We start from the raw sequence: 22,112 nt of genomic DNA on the forward strand, positions 1-22,112 counted from the left end.
CTCCACGTCCTTCACATTGATCATTCAACATCTGATGTTGTTCACCCGGCTTATAAGCCATACCTGATAACAGCACGAACCAGAAACAGCACAAACTCACTTTCATGGCCTTTACACCAGTCTCAGAGAACAGCAACTCGAGTCATTCATGTATGCATGAATGGTGTGTAAGTTTACTAAGGTATATTGACATCCAGCCATGTCTACTGACTGCAGCACGTTTATTGTCAGGCTGTGTGTGTCTGTGTGTGTGGGGGGGGGGGGGGGGGGGTAGGCACACATTCGTTTATGTGTCTTGTTCCTTTAATGTGTATGTAACTGCAGAATTTAACCGTGAAGAACATTTTCGAGGAGAGATCCCCAGCCCCAGCGGTGGTGTAGACTTTATGTAACTAAATGTACGGTGATGTGGGTAAGATCCAAGGTATCACACCCTGCAGCCATTCTGCCTGGTGGGCCCTCATTTGTGAGTTATTGGGGGGTGGGGAATCAGAATTTTGTGTGACACTCAGAAACGTACCAAAAGCTATATTACATAGTCTGGTGGTGGGATGTGATGGATAGGATAATAACTTCAGATGCAAGAGGCTGTGGGTTTGAATCACGTCAGGTGCAGTATTTTTTAAATAATTTTGATTTTCGTTCCTTTGTCACATCATTTTAATCACAATATAAATTTCTTCATTTGCTCTCATTTTCTTTCCTATCATTCTTTCCCCACTTAAAATCTTTGTTAATTTGTTTTCAATCAATTTTATGTATTAACTTCAATTTAATTTCCTTCAATTTGTCATTGTTTTTTCGTCAAGGTTGTTGTGATCATCATATCTGTTTCTCATTTTGCTCGATTTGTTTTACTTCTCTGCAGTCATTACCCTTGCTTCCTGTAGTGGTCGTTCGCTTCCGCAACTGCCGATTTCTCCACCTGTCCCAAGCTGCAATGCTGCTTATATTCGGTAATCCAATTGTTGTTCGATATTCTAGTCATTCCGACAGAAACTTTTCCACATGTGCAGGATATGCCATATATTCCCAGCATTGCAAGTGGGTCCCATTAGTCCTTTGCTGATCTGAGGTGCTCTTTGACCTTCTTTGTCACTTTATAAATAGTCTTTACACCTGTTTGTGTAATATATGGCCATTTCTGCCCATCATCCTGGGAATATATGGCAGAAACGCTATATCCGGCATTTCTTCTTTTGACGAGTCACTTTGCGATTGTTAGATTTGGTGACACTTCTTGTGTAACGGGTGGAGTATCTGTAGCTCCTCATAACACTTATCCAGGTGTTGCATGTCATGTTTGAGATGCTGCAGCTCACATATTCATCTTGTGTATGTTGCAAGTGTTTCAGTCATCCCTCTCTTCTGGCTTGGGTGTTGATTTTACAGTTTATGCAGGTACTGGTCTGTTTGTTAGTTTTCAGTTCACACCGTGTCCCAGATTCTCACCATTCCTTGTAACCAGCACATCTTGAAAGGATAGTGTCGGTCTTTTTTTACCACCATAGCAAATTTTATGTTGGCATGGAGACAGTTCAGATGTTTTAGTAAGTCACTGAGCTATTCCTCATTATGTCTTCATAAAACAAAGATGTCATTGAAGTATCTGTAACACACTTTAGCCCAGCTACAGTGTTTTGAAATGTTTCATGAAGAAGTTGGCCATCACTGTACTAAGTAGACTACCCGTGATGATGGCTTTCACCTGTTCATAAAAGTTGTAACTCCATGTTTAATAGCTTGTGGTGAGGCATGCAGGAAATAGCTCGATGGTTTCATACGGGAAAATGGTACTGATATGGTCCAGAGACTCATTGAGTAACACTTTGGTAAACTAAGAAACAATGTCAAAGATGACCAAGATGTTCTTTGGTCCAAGTTTTAATTTCTTCAGCTTTTCAATGAAATTTCCATAGTCCCTTATGCATGCATTGGACTTTCCCCACATGTAACTGAAGGAGAGAGACAATGTGTTTCACCAGTTTATAAGTTGGTGAGCCAGAAGTGCATAACATTGTTCTTAGTGGATCCTTATGCATTTCTGGCAATCCATACTGCCAAGGTGGTAGGACTTCTGTGTTGGGCAGGTTCCTCTGTACGTCCATCATGAGAGAAGACACCTTGATTGACTGATTCATATTCTTTGTGATCCTCTGTGTCAGATCTGCTCTTTGTTTTCAATAGTCATCTGATCTAATAGGTCCCAAATCTTCTGTTCATAATCTTCACTCTTCATTACATTGGTCGCATTTCCCTTATTGGCAGCTATTACCAGTATGTTCTCTGTCAGCATTAAGGCTGTTACTAACTTGCAACTCTTCTTTCCCCAGGTTACAACCAGGGGTTTTACTCAGTATTCTGGTAGTTCAGAGCGAATTTATTCAGCTTTTTCACAAGGAAGGGTATAAATGGCCATTTTGATGTTAGAAATGACATCCTCCTCAGGTATAGTTTTGGTGATGATAGCAAAGTTCCCTGCTTTTTTGAAGGAAAGGCTGTTCCTCAGTAGCCAGTTGTCATTCACTGAGGTTCCTCTTTGTCTCCAACTTGTATATCTGCTTTGATTACTGTGTGTGACTTCTTGGGCAACATCTTGTTGGATCTGCTTCCTGCATCTTGGAAACTTCTTCTCTGTTGCTCAGTGCAGCAGTTGCCTGTTCCTGTGAGTGATGCTGTTGATCTTATCCCAGTTTTCTTCAAGCATGCTGCCACTTAGCTGATAGAAAATGTCCAAAAACTACTCATCTGTTCTTGCCAGGTCTCTTGCATGAATTCACTTTTGGAGAGAAGATCGTTCCAGTCTGTCAATGACATGATGTGCTTGGGTGGTGGTGATTAGGCATTTACTTTTCAGGAACTTTGCTGTGGTCCCTTTATTCCCGCACCATGACAGAAAGGTAAGAGGGGATAGCAAATGTACTTTTTTCTTCCACTGTTGGCCAAGGTGTTGGTACAGTCTGCAAATCTCCTCCCCATAGACGTGTAATAGAAAATTGTTAAAGCTTTCATGTCAACTTGTTAACAATTGCCCATTAGTTTCTGTCTTGGATTCTTTGGCCAGAGTTAGTTTGAACATTTTTCTGAAATTTTGCCAGCATGAGTGGCTGCCGCTATAAAAGCTTCACCCTCCAGTACTGGTGGTAGACTGGAGTCAAGCTAGTGGCCACAGGTTATATGTACCTGGCGTCCCAACAACCTAGGGTTTTTCCATGGTCATTACCACTGTGATTCTTCCCTTGATACATTCAGCAGTTGTTCACTGCAATATGGGAATCCAGGATCCATTCACATTGACAATAACTTCAATAAGAAAAGGGGAAGCCTCAAGGTGAACATATTCTGGATTCCCATTCGCAATGAATAACCATTGCCGGTAGCAAGAGGAGAAGCACAGTGGTAATGACCTTGGAAAAGTTGTTGGACACTGGCATACCAGGTTTGTATAATCTGCAGCCATGAGCTCGACTCCAGTGTGTCATCGGCAATGGAGGCTGGAGCTTTGACAATGCCAGCCACTCGTGCTGGCAAAACTCAGAAAAATCCCGAAGAAAACGTCATCTGAAGAACTTGTGACAGAAGCCAACACTCAGTTTGCCAATTTCTGTGATACAAAAATGCAAGGAAATTCTAACTTTGAGGACACTTCACAGATTTTGTCATGCAGAACAGGACTTAAGACATTACAGAGAAACTACACACATCAAAAAAAGTTTTGCATCACACTGCTTCCCAGAACCCCTGAGGATAGATGTTGACTGAGGATGTTGTTTCACAGACACAGTCCCTTTGACTGTTCAGAGTTGTCACTAAACCCACCCAAAGATGTAAACAGCCTTGCACGAGTAGCGCATATCAGATGGAGGGGGTCTGATAGTCCCTGATCAGTTCCAGTCATTCCACCAGGAAGGAGGTACACGGCTTGTGTTGTCTGTAGTTCAACCTCGCCTAGACGGTCAGTCTGTGGTTCGATCGCCTGTGCATTGTTACCTTGTTCCAGGAAGGCCTCTCAACAAGGGAAGTGTCCAGGTGTCTCGGAATGAACCAAAGCGATGTTGTTCGGACATGAGAATATACAGAGAGACAGGAACTGTTGATGACATGCCGCGCTCAGGCCGCCCAAAGGCTACTATTGCAGTAGATGACTGCTACCTACAGATTATGGCTCAGAGGAACCCTGACAGCAATGCCACCATGTTAAATAATGTTTTTCGTGCAACCACAGGATGTCGTGTGAGGCCTCAAACTGTGTGCAATATGCTAAATGATGCGCAACGTTACTCCTGAGGTCCATGGCGAGGTCCTTCTTTGCGACCACGACACCATGCAGCGCGGTAGAGATGGGCCCAACAACGTGCCGAATGGACCGCTCAGGATTGGCATCACGTTCTCTTCATTGATGAGTGTCGCATATGCCTTCAACCAGACAATCATCAGAGACCTGTTTGGAGGCAACCCGGTCAGGCTGAATGCCTTAGACACATTGTTCAGTGAGTGCAGCAAGGTGGAGGTTCCCTGCTGTTTTGGGGTGGCATTATGTGGGGCCGACATACACCGCTGGTGGTCATGGAAGGCACCATAACGTCTGTGTGACATGTGAATACCATCCTCCGACAGATAGTGCAATCATATTGGCAGCATATTGGTGAGGCATTCACTCCCCCATCATGCACATTTTGTGAATGACTTCCTTTAGGATAACGACTTTGCTCGACCAGAGTAGCCAGCATGTTCTCCAGACATGAACTGTATCGAACATGCCTGGGATAGATTGAAAAGGGCTGATAAGGAAAACATGACCCACCAACCACTCTGAGGTATCTACGCCGAATCGCCATTGAGGAGTGGAACAATCTGGACCAACAGTGCCTTGATGAACTTGTGGATAGTGAGCCATGACGAATACAGACATGCATCAGTGCAAGAGGAAGTGCTACTGGGTATTAGAGGTACTGGCGTGTACAGCAGTCTGGACCATCACCTCTGAAGGTCTTGCTGTATGGTGGTAAAACATGCAGTGTGTGGTTTTCATGAGCAATAAAAAGGGCAGGAATGATGTTTATGTTGATTGCTATTCCAGTTTTCTGTACAGGTTCCAGAACTCGCGGAACTAAGGTGATGCAAAACTTTTTTTTTATGTGTGTACTAGAAAAATTGTTTTATATGTGGAACTTAGTTTTCAAATGTACCAGAAAGAATAAGTGCCATGTACAAATGAGATGGCATAATTTCGAAAACAGCAGATTACTTAAGGTTTTTTTAGTGAAAGAATGTTGTGTCTGAAATAAAGCAGCCAGTGATTATTTAGACTTTATGACGATTCAAACATTTTCATCAGTGAATAAATGTTAAATTGCTTGAGGAGTGTTCTCAGATGAAGGTACCAGTCAGTGTTAAGTTGTACTATATAGGGCATTGGCATATAGACATGTAATTTGTGACAGCGCTCCACTTGTCAGTATGCTGGAGTATATACTATTGCTGTCTCCCCTCCATGTTTCTCGAGTGTAAAGATAATATTACTGCTTACCTGGCTGGGTCATTTTTCTCTGTGCCAGGTGGTACCCTAGGCAAATATGTGTGTATATAGCTGCATAACTTGTACAATACTTACACAATAACATGAACTGTTATCAAAAAGTACAGTGTTTTAAAATCTGTTATGGTTGATAAAAATATCTTGATTTATATAAACAGGATTCCAGCTTATCATTAACAATCCAAAAACGTTCAGCACATAAAGATTTCAGTCTACTACACTTATCTGAGGACATCATTTATCAGATATTATCATCAATAGAATGAGCTTACAAATGTCCAACTATTAATAGGAATTCTGATGGAATATTTATGAACTCACTTTTTAATGGTACAGTGAAATGTTCATCACGAATTTATCATAAGTTATCCTCGTTTATTTTGATGTATCCAGAATTATAAACTAACATATCAATATTTAGTTTATATTTGTTTTGAAGTGTTTTTTTTTCTTCAGGTAAAAAAACGCCGTTTGGAACGGGAACTTGAACGCCAACAACGTGAGGAAGAAATGTCAATGATGCAGCGGTCAAAGGAAGCTGCCCAGTTTCAGGAATGGGAAAGACAAGAAGACCAATTTCACCTCGAACAAGCACGTCTGCGTTCACGTATTCGCATCCAAGATGGCCGGGGTATGATCCATGAGTCATTGTGACTTTTTATCTCTAATATGAATATTAGTGATGGCATAGTTGTTATTATGAGCAATTTAACTTTACTTTCCTGCACTTATAATATCTTATTTGATTTAGGATAATGTAATAATCAAATATCCAACCTAATCAATAACCCAACAGTATTTTTAGTTAATTATTGACCTTTATTATCTGATAATAATTTGCAACATTGATATTTGGGTATAGTTGGGAAACATTCACTATAATGTTGATGAACTTTGCTGAACAACTTTGAGTGTTTTCTCATGTAGTTGTGAACAAACACAAAAATTAGTTATTCACGTGTAGCTGAGTTTTGAGCATCAGAGTAAATTGTGATGAGCTTTCTCTTTTTCATTGCTTGAACAGTATTTTACAGTGAATACTTTAAACGTGTAATAGATATTGAAATCCTCCATACACAACTGTGAAGCAATAAATTCAACATATTGTCACCAGCCTGCCCTGCTTTGTCTAAACATGAACTCTATCCTCCACTAACTCTTCACAGATCCTCTCTGTGCACCACTGTGCTTTTTGCTTGTCATTGTCAGTGTCACCTCATGCTACGGTTGGTCTACCCCAAATTCACCAATTCCTTCATAAAAAAATGTAATAATGGCCACATTGTACCAGTCTCTAACTATGATTGTCCTTCAGTTTTATCATATAATTAATTTTCTGCGACTGTGAATCATGATAGAAATTTTATGATGTTTTTTATACAATTCTATTAATACAGACTGATCTTTTGATGGTCATTACTGATCAAAAATGCCTACCAAACAAAATATGAAAAAACTTGTGAGCAAAGACATAAACATACTCTGAGTTCAAGCATCTGCATGGTTGTACATTCAGAATGATGATGTCTCTCTTCAGTGGGTTCTTTCAACATCTGGCTCTCCCCCAGATCTCAGTTCTGACAACCACTGGCATTCTGTAGTTAGCGAGGAGCTGCATGTGGCAAAATGCCAGAGAATACAGTCTATTTATAAAAAATTGTACTGCAAATATTTATGTATTTCTGTAGCTCATTTTTAGTAATTCTGAGGAACATCAAGGAATACAAGTAAAAGGATAATACAATTTTAGAATTACAAGTTGTATATGCCTCGGGACAACCGGGAAACCTGGGAACTTTTTCATGTGGGAGAAAACCTGGGAATTTTTTAGGATTCTGGGAATTTGTCATTGTTTTAGTTTTCAGTTAAATTTTTGTAATTTTGGCTGATAAGAACTGATACTCTAACAAAGAAATTTACTGTATCTCGCTACTGCAATATAATACTGCAGTAACAAAACATAATCGAGAGGGGGGAGGGGGGGGGGGGAAACTAAGTTGCATGGGAAACGTGCCACTTACAACAACAAAACACAGTGCACATAAAAGTGTCAGCCAACAGCAAAATGTGTTTAAGGCTTTAGAATGAAGACTGTGCAATACTTAATAACAACAAACTGCTTCCGCTGAGTGTGAAGTCACAGCTGTTCACACTAGGTTCGTTTGAGTGACTGTCAGCGGGCTCATGTGCATTGTGAGGTAACAAGCGAGTTGTGGCACCCTGAAAAATATTCTAAGTTCTGAGTTGGCGTGGCCAAGCTTGGGGCCTCTCGGCAGGTCGCCACCCGGCAGCCACCATATGGTGCCAAACGTTAGCTTAGCAACTGCATGATGCCGCACAATGGCCAGTCCAGCCACGTGGCTGGGAATTCCAGGGTGACGCTATGTTGATGAAGGAGACACGCCAGGAGTGCCAAAGGTAGCAGACTTTGTGAAACCTTAATAGCAGACATTTCACAGTTCGTATAGAAATTAATAGTAGCCAGATGAATCATGATACCTCAAAAAGAAACATGTACATTACTATTATTTGCACGACAATTCTGATGATGTAGTCAGGTTTAAAGCTAAGTATCTGACGGTAAATTATACAAGTAACACCCAGCAATGAATTTCCAAAATCTAAACGGTTCATCCGATTTCGTCGATCCACATGTCTTTAGAAAGCTATTAGTGTAAACCTAAATTGGTATGAATTACAGGCATGTAACTTAAATAGTAGATGGTTGTTTGAGGTCAAAGTGGCTGATTACTATCGATCGCGTCAGGCCATAAGTACTCCACAGTTACACGAAAAAATGGTAGCAGCATGCTTATAAATATATTTATTCATCTATGTCTTTGTATATATCTGATATACACTATTCGTGAAGAAATTGGTTAAATATTTACTGTGTTTTAGAAAACACAGAAACATTAGGCTACTGGCCTACCTTTTGTTGCTATTGCTTTAATATATGTTTATTTGTTTATGTATTTAATAATGTATGTTAGAGCGTGTTTATGGTCCAGCCATAGGAATATTTATTTGATTTCAAGTTATTTAAATGTAAATCCAGTATTTGGTATGTGTTTCAATATGTTTGTGAGTGCACGTTGGCTTGGAGACATGGAGGGAGCGCACTAGCCAATCACAGTGCTCGTTGCTGAGAGAGACGTATGAAGGTTGGGGTGGAGCATTGTTTCCGGAGAGGACACGAGGGAGTTATGGGCAGTGAGGCGCGAGGGACAGTCGCACAGGACACGGGAGTGAGTGCTGGATGTGGACAGTACAGTGCGACAGACGCACAGTCGGTGAAAAGACTTGGACAGTGGAGCGGTTTGCGTGTGGTCGCGGAGGATAGAAATATTTCAAAGTGGCGACCTGTGTTCTTGTGTGATTTCCGTGGCCTCTGCAGTGAAGACATAGTTAGCATTTAGAAGTGAATATCTCCCGAGCTATGTTGTTGTTCATAACTAATTATGTGCAGTAGGGATCTATTGTTTCCATGTTATTCAACTTATATTTTATTTAATTGCTGAACCATTGACACCAATAAGTGATTTACAGGAATATACTGCATTCTCAAAAGTAATTCTACTATCGTACTCATCATTTAAAGTCGTTAAGATAGTACCTGCAGATTTGATATAATTGCCATCTTTCATTTATATGTTACTTTCATAATTCGCAATTGCTGAGTGATATAAACCTTCGACCATTCGATTCATGTGTGTATTCTTATCATATACTGTAGACTCAGCAGTATTGGCCTGTAATGCAGCAACTACGTATCGCAGTCCCTAGACAACGAAACCAGCCAAAACTTTTACTATTGCAACGTTGAGGCAGAGGGTGCATAGTTATTTGAAAGCCCGCAGCATGCACAGCTGAGTAACATATGAGAAGTGCCTTTTCCCACTTTTGGCTAGTTAAAAAATGTTTCTTGTGCGCCGGGGCTGCTACATTTGCGCATGTGCCAAGCAATCTGAGTTGTAGTGGGGAGGAGGTGCTTTTTCTGTTTCATCTTTGTTTACAGCTCTCACATGAAATGAAAACAAAACGAGTTTCTGTGACCGAGAGCTATGAATTGAATATTACAGGATGCTAAAATATGTTATTGGTTTCAGTTTTCTGATTTTATTTTATTTCCATATTTTTGGCAGTAAAGTGTTAATCACCTTGCAGAACAATAAAGTTATTTTTGTCAGTTTGCTAAAGACATTTGGCTCTTATTAATCTTTTTCAAAGAGGGAGGCAATTTATTTGAAATAAAGTTTTCATTCCACACTGTTGGCTACTTTCAACTATGTGCTGAATTTCAAATGCATGTTTTCATCTTCTGGCATGTATGGCATTGTACTATATAAAGAATCAAATACGAGATAATCCAATACCAGTACACCAAAAAAATTTGCATCCTGAAAACCACAATGAGAAGCTTAATATCATGGTGGGGTCTACTCTGTTGTGAATCTGGCTGTACAAATGTGCACTTGAAGCCAAATTATTTGTCTTAGTATGGTTTACGAAATTCCAGTGCTCTTGCAGCATCCTCTGATGTTCTGTTTCTTTTGTGACATAGTGTAAGATCTCTTAATTCAATATGCGTTTGAACATATGGTCTTCCTATGTCACTGTAGCAGCACATATGCAATAATGCATGTTTTCTGGTGCTTCCTGGCAATGACTGAAATGAACCTATTTCTGACAGGTTGTAGGAAAATATTGTGAATAGTGGTTTGAAAAGCGCTATTTTCAAAGTAAATTTCGTTTTACACAATATGAATTGTGTTATGTGCGAGAGGCGCAATGAATTTCTTAAATCAAAGAGTGTTTGACTTCTATTTAAAGCTTAAAATTTTGAGGATCAGCCACCTAGAAGAATTTCAGGTTCAGTTCTAGTGTCTACTCCATTCGTCAACTTTGAGCAACGACATCATACCTAAGGCAGAGACGCTATTTAGAGGCAGTCTTTGAAAGCAACTGATCATGTTTGTAAACAAACAAATACAGCATATGATAAAATTACATTCACAGGTCACATCATTAATTACTTAGCCTCAGATTATATCAAAAAGAATTGAAGGTAGCAAAAATAAACAAGAACAGAAAAAGAGAAGTATACCTTTGTGAAATAAATCATCGTAATTTATGCATGTAGGAAAAATACAGAGGACCTTTAAATCCATTACATTATAACACTAGATGAAGTCATAATATTGTGAAATAGCATTAATTTTTGATAATTATTGTTGAATGTAACAGGACTAGTACACAAGTAATGAAAATTCACAAAAAGTAGGATCTAACAAATACTGAAATCGGTAATGTGAATTGAGCTGTATAGATAAATTCTCATTACCAACTCCAACCATTCCATGGTACATCATCTAGTTAGTTTTTCCAACAGGTGTGTGCATTGAAGTGTAATAAGATTTCCGCATTTGGATTCCTGGAAAGGTCAGTTCTAGTTACCGATTCCAACCATTCGATGGTTCATTAATTACATTTTTTTTTTTTTTTTCAGCAAGTGTGTGCACAAAAATGTAGGCTATTAGTTTTTCTGCACTTGTAATTGCTCTCTGAACTACTGCATAAAAGTTACTAATATTGGAATCAGTAACTAGAATAGGCTTGCATAGAAGGTCAATCGTAGTTACCGATTCCAATTTTTTTTAAATTCACAGCAGTGGTTTTAGAGAGCAATTACAAGTGCATACAACTCCTGTAAAAATTATTTGTATATGAATCATGGGATGGTTGGAATCAGTAACTGGAATTTACCTGTGTAGGTTAATTCTAGTTATCGATTCCAATATTCGTTATTTTTTGGTGGATTTTCATTAGTTGTGATCTGGCTTTTTCTTAGAATTTAGTGTGTTGATTTCTCCACATTTCAGGCTACTGTTTTCTATTTGTTGTCATTCATTTCATTTTCCCATTTTTCTGTTATAGTTTGGTTTCTCCCCAACCAAAACCCCAATTTTCCTATGCTTCTCCCGTTAGATTCAATAATTAAGAGTAAAAGTAACACTATTTTGTAATAGTGTGACTTCACCATGCGCTTTATTGTAAGTCAATTTAAAGGTTGTCTGTGCTTTTCTAATCACATAAATTACAAGAATAATTCTTATCTGACATGAAAATTTGTTTTTAATTCTTGTTATTATTTATTTTCTTTATCTTCAGTTTGTTTTGACATAATTCCTGACTATGTAAATAACTGTGTGAAATGTGGTTACATTCATTTGTTTACGAGTATGATCCAATGCTTTCATAGATTGCCTGTATGTATCATCTTAGGTATGACGTCACTGCTCAAAGTCAATGAGGGGAGTTGGACACTGGAATTTATCCAAATTTCATGCGCAGAAGCTCAGACATTTATGACATTATTTAAAATTTTACTAGCACATTTATGTGATGTATTTTAAAGTGTCGCACATGAAAAAAAGATAGTATTATATGTGAAAGCTAAGCATTTCATGTAGCTTATTTATCTTCAAGATCAGGATTGTATGTGAAAGCTTAGTGCTTCTTGTAGCTACAGTATGTATATTAATTTAAACCTTAACATTTACTGTGTTTGGTGAAATTCGAATTTATACTTTTGTGATACAGAAATATGCAGCGTACTTATTGCTGCACATCAAAGGTCTTTTCAAAATGTGTGTTTTTTTGTGCTGGGTTCATTTTCTAAAGTGCCAGGAAGAAGTTCTATGCCAACGTATAAAACCTTAACCATTCAAAAGATTGATAAGTTTCACGGTTCTGAGGGAAAGTATACAACCTAGATTAGAAATTGAAATTTGAGATAGCCAGCTATAGAGTTTAATCTCTTCATTAGTTACATTCCAACATAGATTAAATGATCACATATGAACTAAAACAGAGAGAAAAACTTTTCCATTAACAAATATTACATACAAATAAAACTAACATGAATGTACATATAGTTATTAGCTCAGAACAGACAATGAGCCACTATTAAAGAACGCCATGAAACAAATAGGCAAAGATAAAAAATATTTTTTTACAAGAAGGAAACACACAGTTGGCTTCAACCAGAAGTAATATATTTAACCCTGTGTACCCAAGACAGCATAAGTAAGACTCCTGAATTACAAACAGGGCTTGCACCCAATAAACAGGAATATTTGTAACATGAATATACAGAGATCATCAGCATTGGATATGGCTTGATTTCAAATTCCACCAACAAGATCTATAAATAAAATTTGAACCAGAAAGCCCACGTAGGTATAACTAAGACAGAATTTTGACGTGCTGAGTGCACATTACAGGAGACACTCATAATATTTATAAATTATCAAGAGAGCACAAAGGCAACAGAAAGATATAAGTGTGAACTAAAGGCAAGTTTATTAATATAAGTGCTAGTAAATGCCTCTTAATAATTCTGGTGTTAAACTGAAGCCTATAACCCACAATAGAAGAACCCCACAGCACAGCCGATAACTCCAAATAGCTTCAAGTACAGTCTACACATTGAGTTGCTCACCAAGCAAGACCATATAGCTCAGCCACTCCACTGTGCCTGTAACTTCTGTAGATATGACACAGCAGACATAGCGCTAAGGCTGTCTTCTGCGTCATACTGCTCGGATGTGTAACCGACAGATTGCCAGTGCATACTCTCGCTCAAAGTGTTAGCCAGTTCCAGCAATTGCTTGTAGCATCCATGCCCCACGTAATTGCTAGCAGCTGCTGTAGTGTGGCCATCCTCGTGTTATCGGTGAGCAGCAATTGAGAGCGAACTGATCCGGGGTGGCATTAAGTTGGGTTGGCAGAGCGCACACCTACTCCTTGGAGGGACACTTAGCAGGCTGTTGCTTAGCTACAGCCAAAGAATGTAAATCGTTCTTTTGATAACATATTGAAAGAACACAGAGCTTGATCAGAGCTGTGTACATCTTAACCCGTAACTATTCCCCTTTTGAAGATATCACCAATAGACAAATCTGTGGCAGGTCTTGTGCATTTGACTGGCACTATCCTATGCACAGGGCATTTTGAAGAATCCATTTTAGCCAGCCAGAATCCTGCACACTTCACCTTGTATTCATTCATGGATGACATCTTTCTCGTTTGGACTAAGAGGGAGGAAACGCTATAGCCATTCCTCCAGAACCTCGAACACCTTCTGTGCCATTTGTTTCAATTAAAGTAATGAAAATAATCAATTTTTGAAAATGTAATTGGAAGGATAAAAAAAATCTGCTCACCAAGCGGCAGTAGGAGAACACACATATAAAAAGTGTTTAAGTTTGCAAGCATTTGGAGGCAGTGGCTCCTTCTTCTGGCAGAATGGTTGAAGGGGAAGGAAGAGGAGTGACAGAAAAGATCTGGTGTGGTTAAGCAAAAGGGGTGGATTTCAGAAAAGTCACCCTGAACACCAGGTCAGGGGAGACTTACCAGACAGGATGAGAAGGAAGGAATAATTGTCGTTCCTTTTCATCCCGTCTGATATATCTCCCCTGACCCGGGGTTCAGTGCACCTTTTCCAAACTCTAACCCTTTTCCTAAATGTCACCAGTCCTTTTCTGTCACCCGCCTTTCTCCCCCTTCAACCTTTCTGCCAGAAGAAGGAACCATTGGTTCCAAAAACTTGCAAACCTTAACACTTTTTATGTGTGTGTTCTCCTGGCACCGCTTGGCAAGTAGATTTACTTCACTTAGATCTTCTTAGATCAGTGTGACATTTTTTAGGAAGTGGACCTCCAACTCACAGATGACTCCATAAGAATCTTTTTTCATATCAAACCCACCAGTCACCAGCAGTGCCCTCACTTTGATAACTGCAACTCATTCCACAACAGAAAGGTAGAAAGGTCTTCCAGCATAGCCTTGCTGTATCTACAGTAAGAAGAAGTTTTTTTCTCAGTATGGTGAAGTACTTACTACGACCTTAGTAGACAAAACCTTTCTCGGCCTTAGTAGACAAAACCTAGCTCACAGCTTTGCACAGAAACAGATCTCCCAAATTGCATCTCCTTGTATACCCAAACCTTCTCACACACTCGCCTGTCTGTGTTGAAGTGTCTCCCTCCATTGTCACCATTACCACCCAGTAATGGAACAACTGATCCATTTCTCCACTGAGTTAGTGAGTACTTCTTGTCATACCCTCAAACAACGTATGACATCTCCACTTTTCTGCCCTTCCTCTCCAAGTGATTTTCTACTGTACAGCTGAGCTATGTAATGTCAAGACCTGCAATTGTGCTTTTTTGTCCCAAATCCACTGAAAGACCCAGGTGCCCCATGCAGATACATAGCACATCCTGTTCCAGCCGTGTTGCTACTACGTAGTTATGGCCATGAATAATCTATCCATTTACCACAAACCTGTGGCCGAGCATTGTCTGCAATAGTCAGTTACAGAAATTACAGCTCAACATAATGTTATTTTCTATTACGGCTTCTCGAGGTAAAACTCTCCCTACAACAAGTCTTCAGTTCCTTCAACCATCCTGTCCACAACTTCTTGTTAATCACTGTCCTCTACTGGTGTCCACCCCATCATTTATTAACATTTCATTCAACCCATTTGCCTCAGTCCCACTGTTTTGGTCCTCTTCTTCTTAGCTCACTCATATTTTCCTTTCTTAACTCTTCCTCTTATTCTTGGTCAGCCACTTATTTCTCAGGTCACTGCTGGAGGCTCCCTGACATGCCCCTACCTCTTTGTGTAGGTGCCAGCTACTTCCTTTGCAAACAGTCATGTTGACAGTTTTCCCTCCTGTTCCTCCCCCACTCTGCTCCACACATCTTCCATGTTCCCGCCAACCTCCCCAACCAATATCACTACTTTCCCGAGTCAGGCTTTAATTGTAGAAGACAACATTGTGTTGCCTCTTTACAGTGGCTGATCAACAAACACTGAGACTGATTTTTTTCCTGTAGCTTCCATGATAGTTTTGAAAAGAGAAGTTTTTATGTATAATGTCCATAGGCCGCAGCATGCCCGTGTCAGTAGGTTGCTAGTAATGCTGTATTTTGTGGACGCTCTGCGGCAGTGCGGTAACTTTCATCCATTACCTGCACCTACCTGTGAACTCGTTGCAGCAGATCGCCGGTAGGAAAGCTGAGCAGAAACCTACCATACTGCAACTCACACCAGGCTGCATACAATGTAACTAGTCCAAGAATTGGGAAAAGGTCTTAATTTTGGGTGAAAGGTGGAAATACTGGCAAAACTTTGGTATATTCTGAACCTTGATAATGTACACGTTCATTGCCAAGCCCGTGCTAATCTCAACACAGTCATGCACAAACTCTTTCGTTCACATTAGCAAGTTTATGGTAACGTATTTCCCAAAATCTAAACAGCTACTAAGCACAGATTGTACTTAACTGAAAATGCTTGCCATACTATTAAGTTTATCGGTGTGTAATGCACTCAAGTTTTTAGTCATCGATCTGCTCAATATGCCACGTAGAATTACTGTCTTTTCTCATACACAAAACTACTTAAAAAAATCCGTACTTTCTAAAAAAAAAAAAAAAGATCGTACCATAGAAAGGCTGGGCTCAGACTCCTTTAGACTGCTGTAAGCATTCTATATCTCTAAGAGAAAAGGCGCACGAAGAATACTGTGTTCCAATTTGTCAGTTTTCTTTAAGGCCAATAGAAAAACATTATTCTCCCATGTTAGTCCACGCTTTTCATGACTAACCAATCAGCAAATAAGACTCTTTCGAACTGTATTTTTTCCCAAAATAAATATTTAACATTCTGATATTTTGTTTATACTTTACATTATTAACTATTTTCATTTGCACTCAAATTAGCTTTCCTTTTACTATAAGCTTACTTAAATATGACACAAAATTCCCCATTGTGTGCATTCACACTGTCTGAAATCTTTCTCATACAGCATTCATCATTAGAACAGTGATCTAGGTATTTACTTTAGACCACATTCACGCATCATTCACGCTACTAAAAGCATTTACAAAACCATACAAACATAAATAAACAAAAAAGTCTTCAAGAAATAAACATAACAATTCACAAAAACATTCTCTTGCCCTGTTTCTTGAATGTCTCTGTCCTCTAGCAGATGAAAATTGGAACTACATACTCTACTGAACCCCCTTCAGACCATCTATCACTGTGCACGCACAAGTCATTCTCCCGATACACAGGCTCTAGACAGGAGCGATATAAGGCAGCTCTTTGCATTTCACATACCGAACAATGGAGGTCACGCAAGAGGAGTGGTATGGTGCAATAAACTTCCGTGTTCATTTAAACCATACAACCACTGAAACTTGACAGAAGCTGTTCTACCTGCAGCGGAATTGAAGTCAATCACATTTTTATGACTGTCATGTAACGATTTACCAAAATGCCATTCCCCCTCACACTAATGTTACAACAGCATATTACACATTGGTATTGGCTAAACTGAGGAAGCACATTGCAAGGAAACGACTAGAACTTTCTTGGGCTGGGTGGCAACTTCATCATGACGGTGCACGACCTCGGGTTGCAAATCCAAGTCATGGACTTTACGGCACAGTTCAGCATTACTTGTATACCACATCCACCTTATAATCCTGATATTGTACCTTATGATTATTTTTTTTTATTCCCATCACTAAAGGCAAAGCTTTGGGACATTCGATTTGAGAATTCTGAAAAGTGCTCAAGAAAAGTGAGGCAGTTCTCAAAATCTTGACGAAGATGACCTGCACCATGTGGTTGAGGACTGGCAGAGACACTATAAAAAGTGCATTGAAGTAGGAGGGGAGTGCTTTGAAAAAGATCATGTAAGCATTTAAATGGAGTACCAAACATCTATGGGGGAAAAAGGATGAGTGTCAGTCTTTGTTGATCAATGCCTGTAGATAATTCTGTCTGAAAGTTGGCAAGTTTTTTCCTTTTCCATTACTATTAGAGTTGATGTAAATTCTTAATGTTAATTTATTTGGCTGTGTTAGCTTCTAACTCTGAGTTAAAATTGGAAGTTGGATTATTTTGATGATCAGCTCCTAATAGCAGAAATTTTTATATAAATAAATTAGAAAAGATTTGTTGATAGGTCCCCCATCAAGTGCCTTCCCAGGTGGCAGATAGGGGAAAGCCTCCCAGATATGGATGATACTGGGGAAATGAAATACCCAGGGTGGACCAAATACTAATTTAGGCCTAAATCTATTTGTGTCTGTTCTGGCATCCAGTGGCTAGTGGTCAGCATCTGTTCACTAAGTAGATGTGGCTGCTACAAATATGTCTTGATCTCAACAATCAAGTCTTTAAAATTTGCAATCTCCAACAGAGATCACCACAACCACTTTCAACCTGAAAAAAGTCATGGTGGAACAACAAGGAAAATATCCACTGTCCCTGGTCCCAGTAAATACACTGGACTTTCCTGGTCATTAGATTGTCGGGTACCAGGAACATCATGAGAAGGAGAAGAGTCAGAGATTCCCAAAAATACTTCACAAACACTGTATCGGCACGCTGAGCACAAATGCGCTGGTCAAGATAGGAAACTCAAATAGCTTACAGATGTTCTGGGAAAATTTCACATCAAAATCCATGCAATTCAAGAAACACACATTCCACAGATAAAAGCACAGAAAACTACAGGTTATGCAAAGGAAAACCTGCTGTCAGAAGACAATTTTTGGTACAGGATTTGTTGTTTACAAATCAGTCATATACAACACCGTAGATTTCAACGCAGTATCAGAAACAATCTGTACAAATTGTATTAGGAGACTTCAGTTCACAACTAGGTAAGGAGAAGTAGTACAAACAAATCACAGGCCCTTACACAGCACACAAATGTACCAACAAGAATTGGGAACAACTCATACTTTAATGTCAAAATTTTAACTTAAAAATTATGTCAATGCAATTTCAGAAGCCAAAATGAAAACTCACAACATGGAAAATGCCCAAAAACATATCGGGAGAATTTCATGTAGATCATATAGCCATAACAAGCAGAAATACAAGCAAAATTCTGAATGTGAAAACATACAAAGGATTATGTGCTAAAAGTAAAAATTAGGCCAAACCCAAGAAACAGAAAGACGACACAGAAAAAAATTATAAGACCAGATCCAGAACACTTGAAGATAAACAAAGACATAATTATTGAAGAAATTAATTGAATTTCAACAGAAAATTGGACAGCCCCTGTGAAGACATTTTAGAATGCAGTGCATTGGGTTCATCCTCCTAGGAAATAAAAACATAGATTGTGGAACACAACTTGTGATCAGGCGATTGAACATAGTATGCAGGCCTGGAAAAAGTTTAGCAGTAACAGAATGAAAGAGATATGGCAAGAGTTTCACAGTCCAGAAACAATCCTCAGAAGAGTGAAAAGGACATATGACAGAAATAGACTAAATGAAATTGAGGAAGACTTCAGGAGAAATGACACAAGAAAATTCTACAGAATTTTCGGGGAAAATATAAAGGGTTATCAGCCTCCAAATATTTGCTTCAAAAGAACAGACGGATCTCTGGAAACAGATACTTAAGAAAACTGCAAAATTCTTAAAAATTATTTTGATAAACTCCTCAACTGCAAGAAGCCCAAAGAAAAATTACACTTCACGAAAACATACCAAACCCAGATTCAAAGCCACTTTCAATTACAGCAGTAGAAGAGATTATAAAACAACTAAAGATCAACAGAGACTCAGGAGAGGACAGTATTATGAGCTCTGGAAACTCAAAAGACCAAAGCATCACAGAGAAAAACCATGAAATTCTTACAGAAATATGGAATACAGAGAAAATTCCATACGAATGGAAGTGTATGTTGATTCGCCCACTTCACAAAAAGGGTGACAAGACAGACCCTAATAACTACAGAGATACCTCATTATCACTGGTCACCTACGACATTCTTTCCAAGGCATTATTCAACAGATTAGAACCACAATGTGATTAAATGTAGGCGAATACGAAGCAGGCTTCAGAAAAGGAAGGTCCTGTACTGAACAGATTTGGAACTTGCAAATGCTCCTGAAGGTCAGACAGATGAACAACACTGTAGACACATTCATGTACTTTAAGAAGTACTCCATAAACAGGCAGATTCTCTTTGACACGTTAGAACTATTTGGAATAGACAGAAAGTTAGGATTCTTATACAACAGACACTTACAGACACTATGTGCAAAATAATATTTAAGGGTGAAATCTGAGATCCATTCGAGATACATACAGGGGTGAGACGAGGACAAAATTATCAAACAATGGAAAGAAAATATAAAATGAATTAAGTTAGGAAGAACGTGTACAGACAAGATGATAATAAAATGCCTGGCATTTTTAGGTGACCTGGCAGTACTCAGCAACAGTAGAAAAGAATTACTAGAAGCACTGGAATAAGTACATGAAGTCTCTGCAAAAACAGGTCTACAGACATTGTATAAGAAAACACAATACATGCAAAGAAAGAACAGCGAACACAAAATATACAGAATAGGAGGATCAAACTAGGCATCCAACATATAATGAACAGAAAAACAGCAGAAAGCATAGAGACTGACACAAACGCACTACAGTAAAAGAAATATTTTAAGACAGGCTAAACTAAGGCACTACAGTTCAGTTTTACTACCAAAAGCACTCTATGCATCAGAAATGACCACAGTTGGAGCATCAGACATCACAAGAGACAGAAAAAATAGAATGTAAAATCCTCAGAAAGATTTTTGCAGCAGTATATGGAGATGGTGTACGGATGAAGAGACTAACCAATGAATTATATGAATACACAGACAGACTAACAGACATTATCAGAAAATGCTCTTTGCTGCAGTTGAGCTTCTGTAAAGTTTGGAAGGTAGGAGACGGGGTACTGACAGAATTGAAGCTGTGAGGACAGGTCGTGAGTTGTGCTTGGGTAGCTCAGTTGGTAGAGCAGTTGCCTGTGAAAGGTAAAGGTCCCCAGTTTGAGTCTCGGTCCGGCACACAGTTTTAGTCTGCCAGGAAGTTTCATATCAACACACACTCCACTGCAGAGTGAAAATCTCATTCTGGAAACATCCCCCAGGCTGTGACTAAGCCATGTCTCCGCAGTATCCCTTCTTCCAAGAGCGCTAGTTCTGCTAGGTTCGCTTAAGAGCGTCTGTGAAGTTTGGAAGGTAGGATATGAGGTACTGACAGAATTGAAGCTATGAGAGTGGGTCATGAATGGTGCTTGGGTAGCTCAGTTGGCAGAGCACTCGCCCACATAAGGCAAAGTTCCCGAGTTCAAGTCTCAGTCCGGCATACAGTTTTAATCTGTCAGGACGTTTCGCCTTGGTTTCAGATTTGGACTTCGCTATTTTTATGACATGACTTTGTTTAGTGAAGACCCGGGGTGCTTCATAACTTCCATATCATCATGGTTCCAATTAGACAATGCTGGAGAGGATGCTACTGTCTAACTGTCAATAGGATCTGACCTGGCCAGAGAACAAAGTCAGCAAGTGTTAGCCATTCGGTGCCGACTTTCAGATGATTTCAAATCCGCAGTGGAGAAAAGACTAGCCAAGGAACCCATGGTAAAACACTGTTATCAGCAATGGGGATCATCCACCAGTTAGCTAGCACTTGTATGGTGTGTTGCCAGCTGAGCTACAAATAATATTACGGAAGTGGAGAAGATGCTACAGGATGGCATGATTCAACCTTCCGGGCATTCTTGGTCATCTCCTACAACCCTTATGAAGCAGAAAGATAGCACATGCCATTTCTGCATCGACTACCAATGAGAGAATGAACTCGCGAAAAAAGATATCTACCCATTGCCGCACATTGATGACACTAGACTGATTGAAAGGAACAAAATTTTTTGAAACTGTCAATGTACAGAGGGGCTAGTTACCCCTTTTAGACTGTGTAATGCTCCAGCAACCTTCAAATGTATGATGGACAACCTGCTTTGACACCTTAAATGGACAAAATGACTTTGTTATGTGGGTGACATAGATATTTTTCCAAGGCATTTCAAGAACATCATGGCTGCTTAGCACTGACGTGGTACAATGTGGGATTCCCTTGTTATGGCATGTAGCTAGTTTCCCACTTCTCACTTAATCACTCACTGCAATGCTGTTCATAATAACAGTTGTCTTATTCAGTCCTGAGAGTCACTTAGTATTTTCTTGAAGCTGTGGACCTGCCACTCAGTTCCACTAACTATATCGTGTGGACTTCTTTGCCGTCTGCAGAGGGTCAGGGGCTGTAAGAGAGCTTACAATTATGTCAACTCACTATGAAACATTGTAATTGCCTTTGAAAGAACTAATCTGTATTTTGTTGCTAAAGTAAAACCACTGTACAATTGGGTGCACAGACGTCACATTACCTCGAGCAACATAAATGTAGTGAATCTTATCAACTTTAGAGATTACATCGAGTCAAGTTATTTATCAGATGTGAAATTTGAATTGTTTTCATGGTCGTTGACGTTGTAGACAGAGCTCCTTTCTCTCTGCCATCCAAAACACTGGTAAATCGTGATGCCAAAGCGTGAGTGACCCCTTCATAACAGGTGGAGATGCTCACTCATCATTGCTCTTTGCCATGCTTTTCTCATCACTT

The 22,112-nt window shown here is 39.3% G+C and overlaps 1 protein-coding gene across 3 annotated transcripts in view; it reads left to right on the forward strand.

The window, feature by feature from the left end:
- LOC126481174 (cactin) overlaps positions 1–22,112 on the forward strand; it is a 165,355-nt gene that overhangs the window by 37,185 nt on the left and 106,058 nt on the right. For all 3 annotated transcript variants that reach the window (XM_050104744.1, XM_050104745.1, XM_050104746.1), the window contains exon 4: positions 5,996–6,170. In XM_050104744.1, the coding sequence (XP_049960701.1) occupies positions 5,996–6,170 (175 nt within the window). The remainder of the gene's footprint in view (positions 1–5,995; positions 6,171–22,112) is intronic.

This window comes from Schistocerca serialis, chromosome 5 (assembly GCF_023864345.2).
Source record: "Schistocerca serialis cubense isolate TAMUIC-IGC-003099 chromosome 5, iqSchSeri2.2, whole genome shotgun sequence".
NCBI lineage: Eukaryota > Metazoa > Arthropoda > Insecta > Orthoptera > Acrididae > Schistocerca > Schistocerca serialis.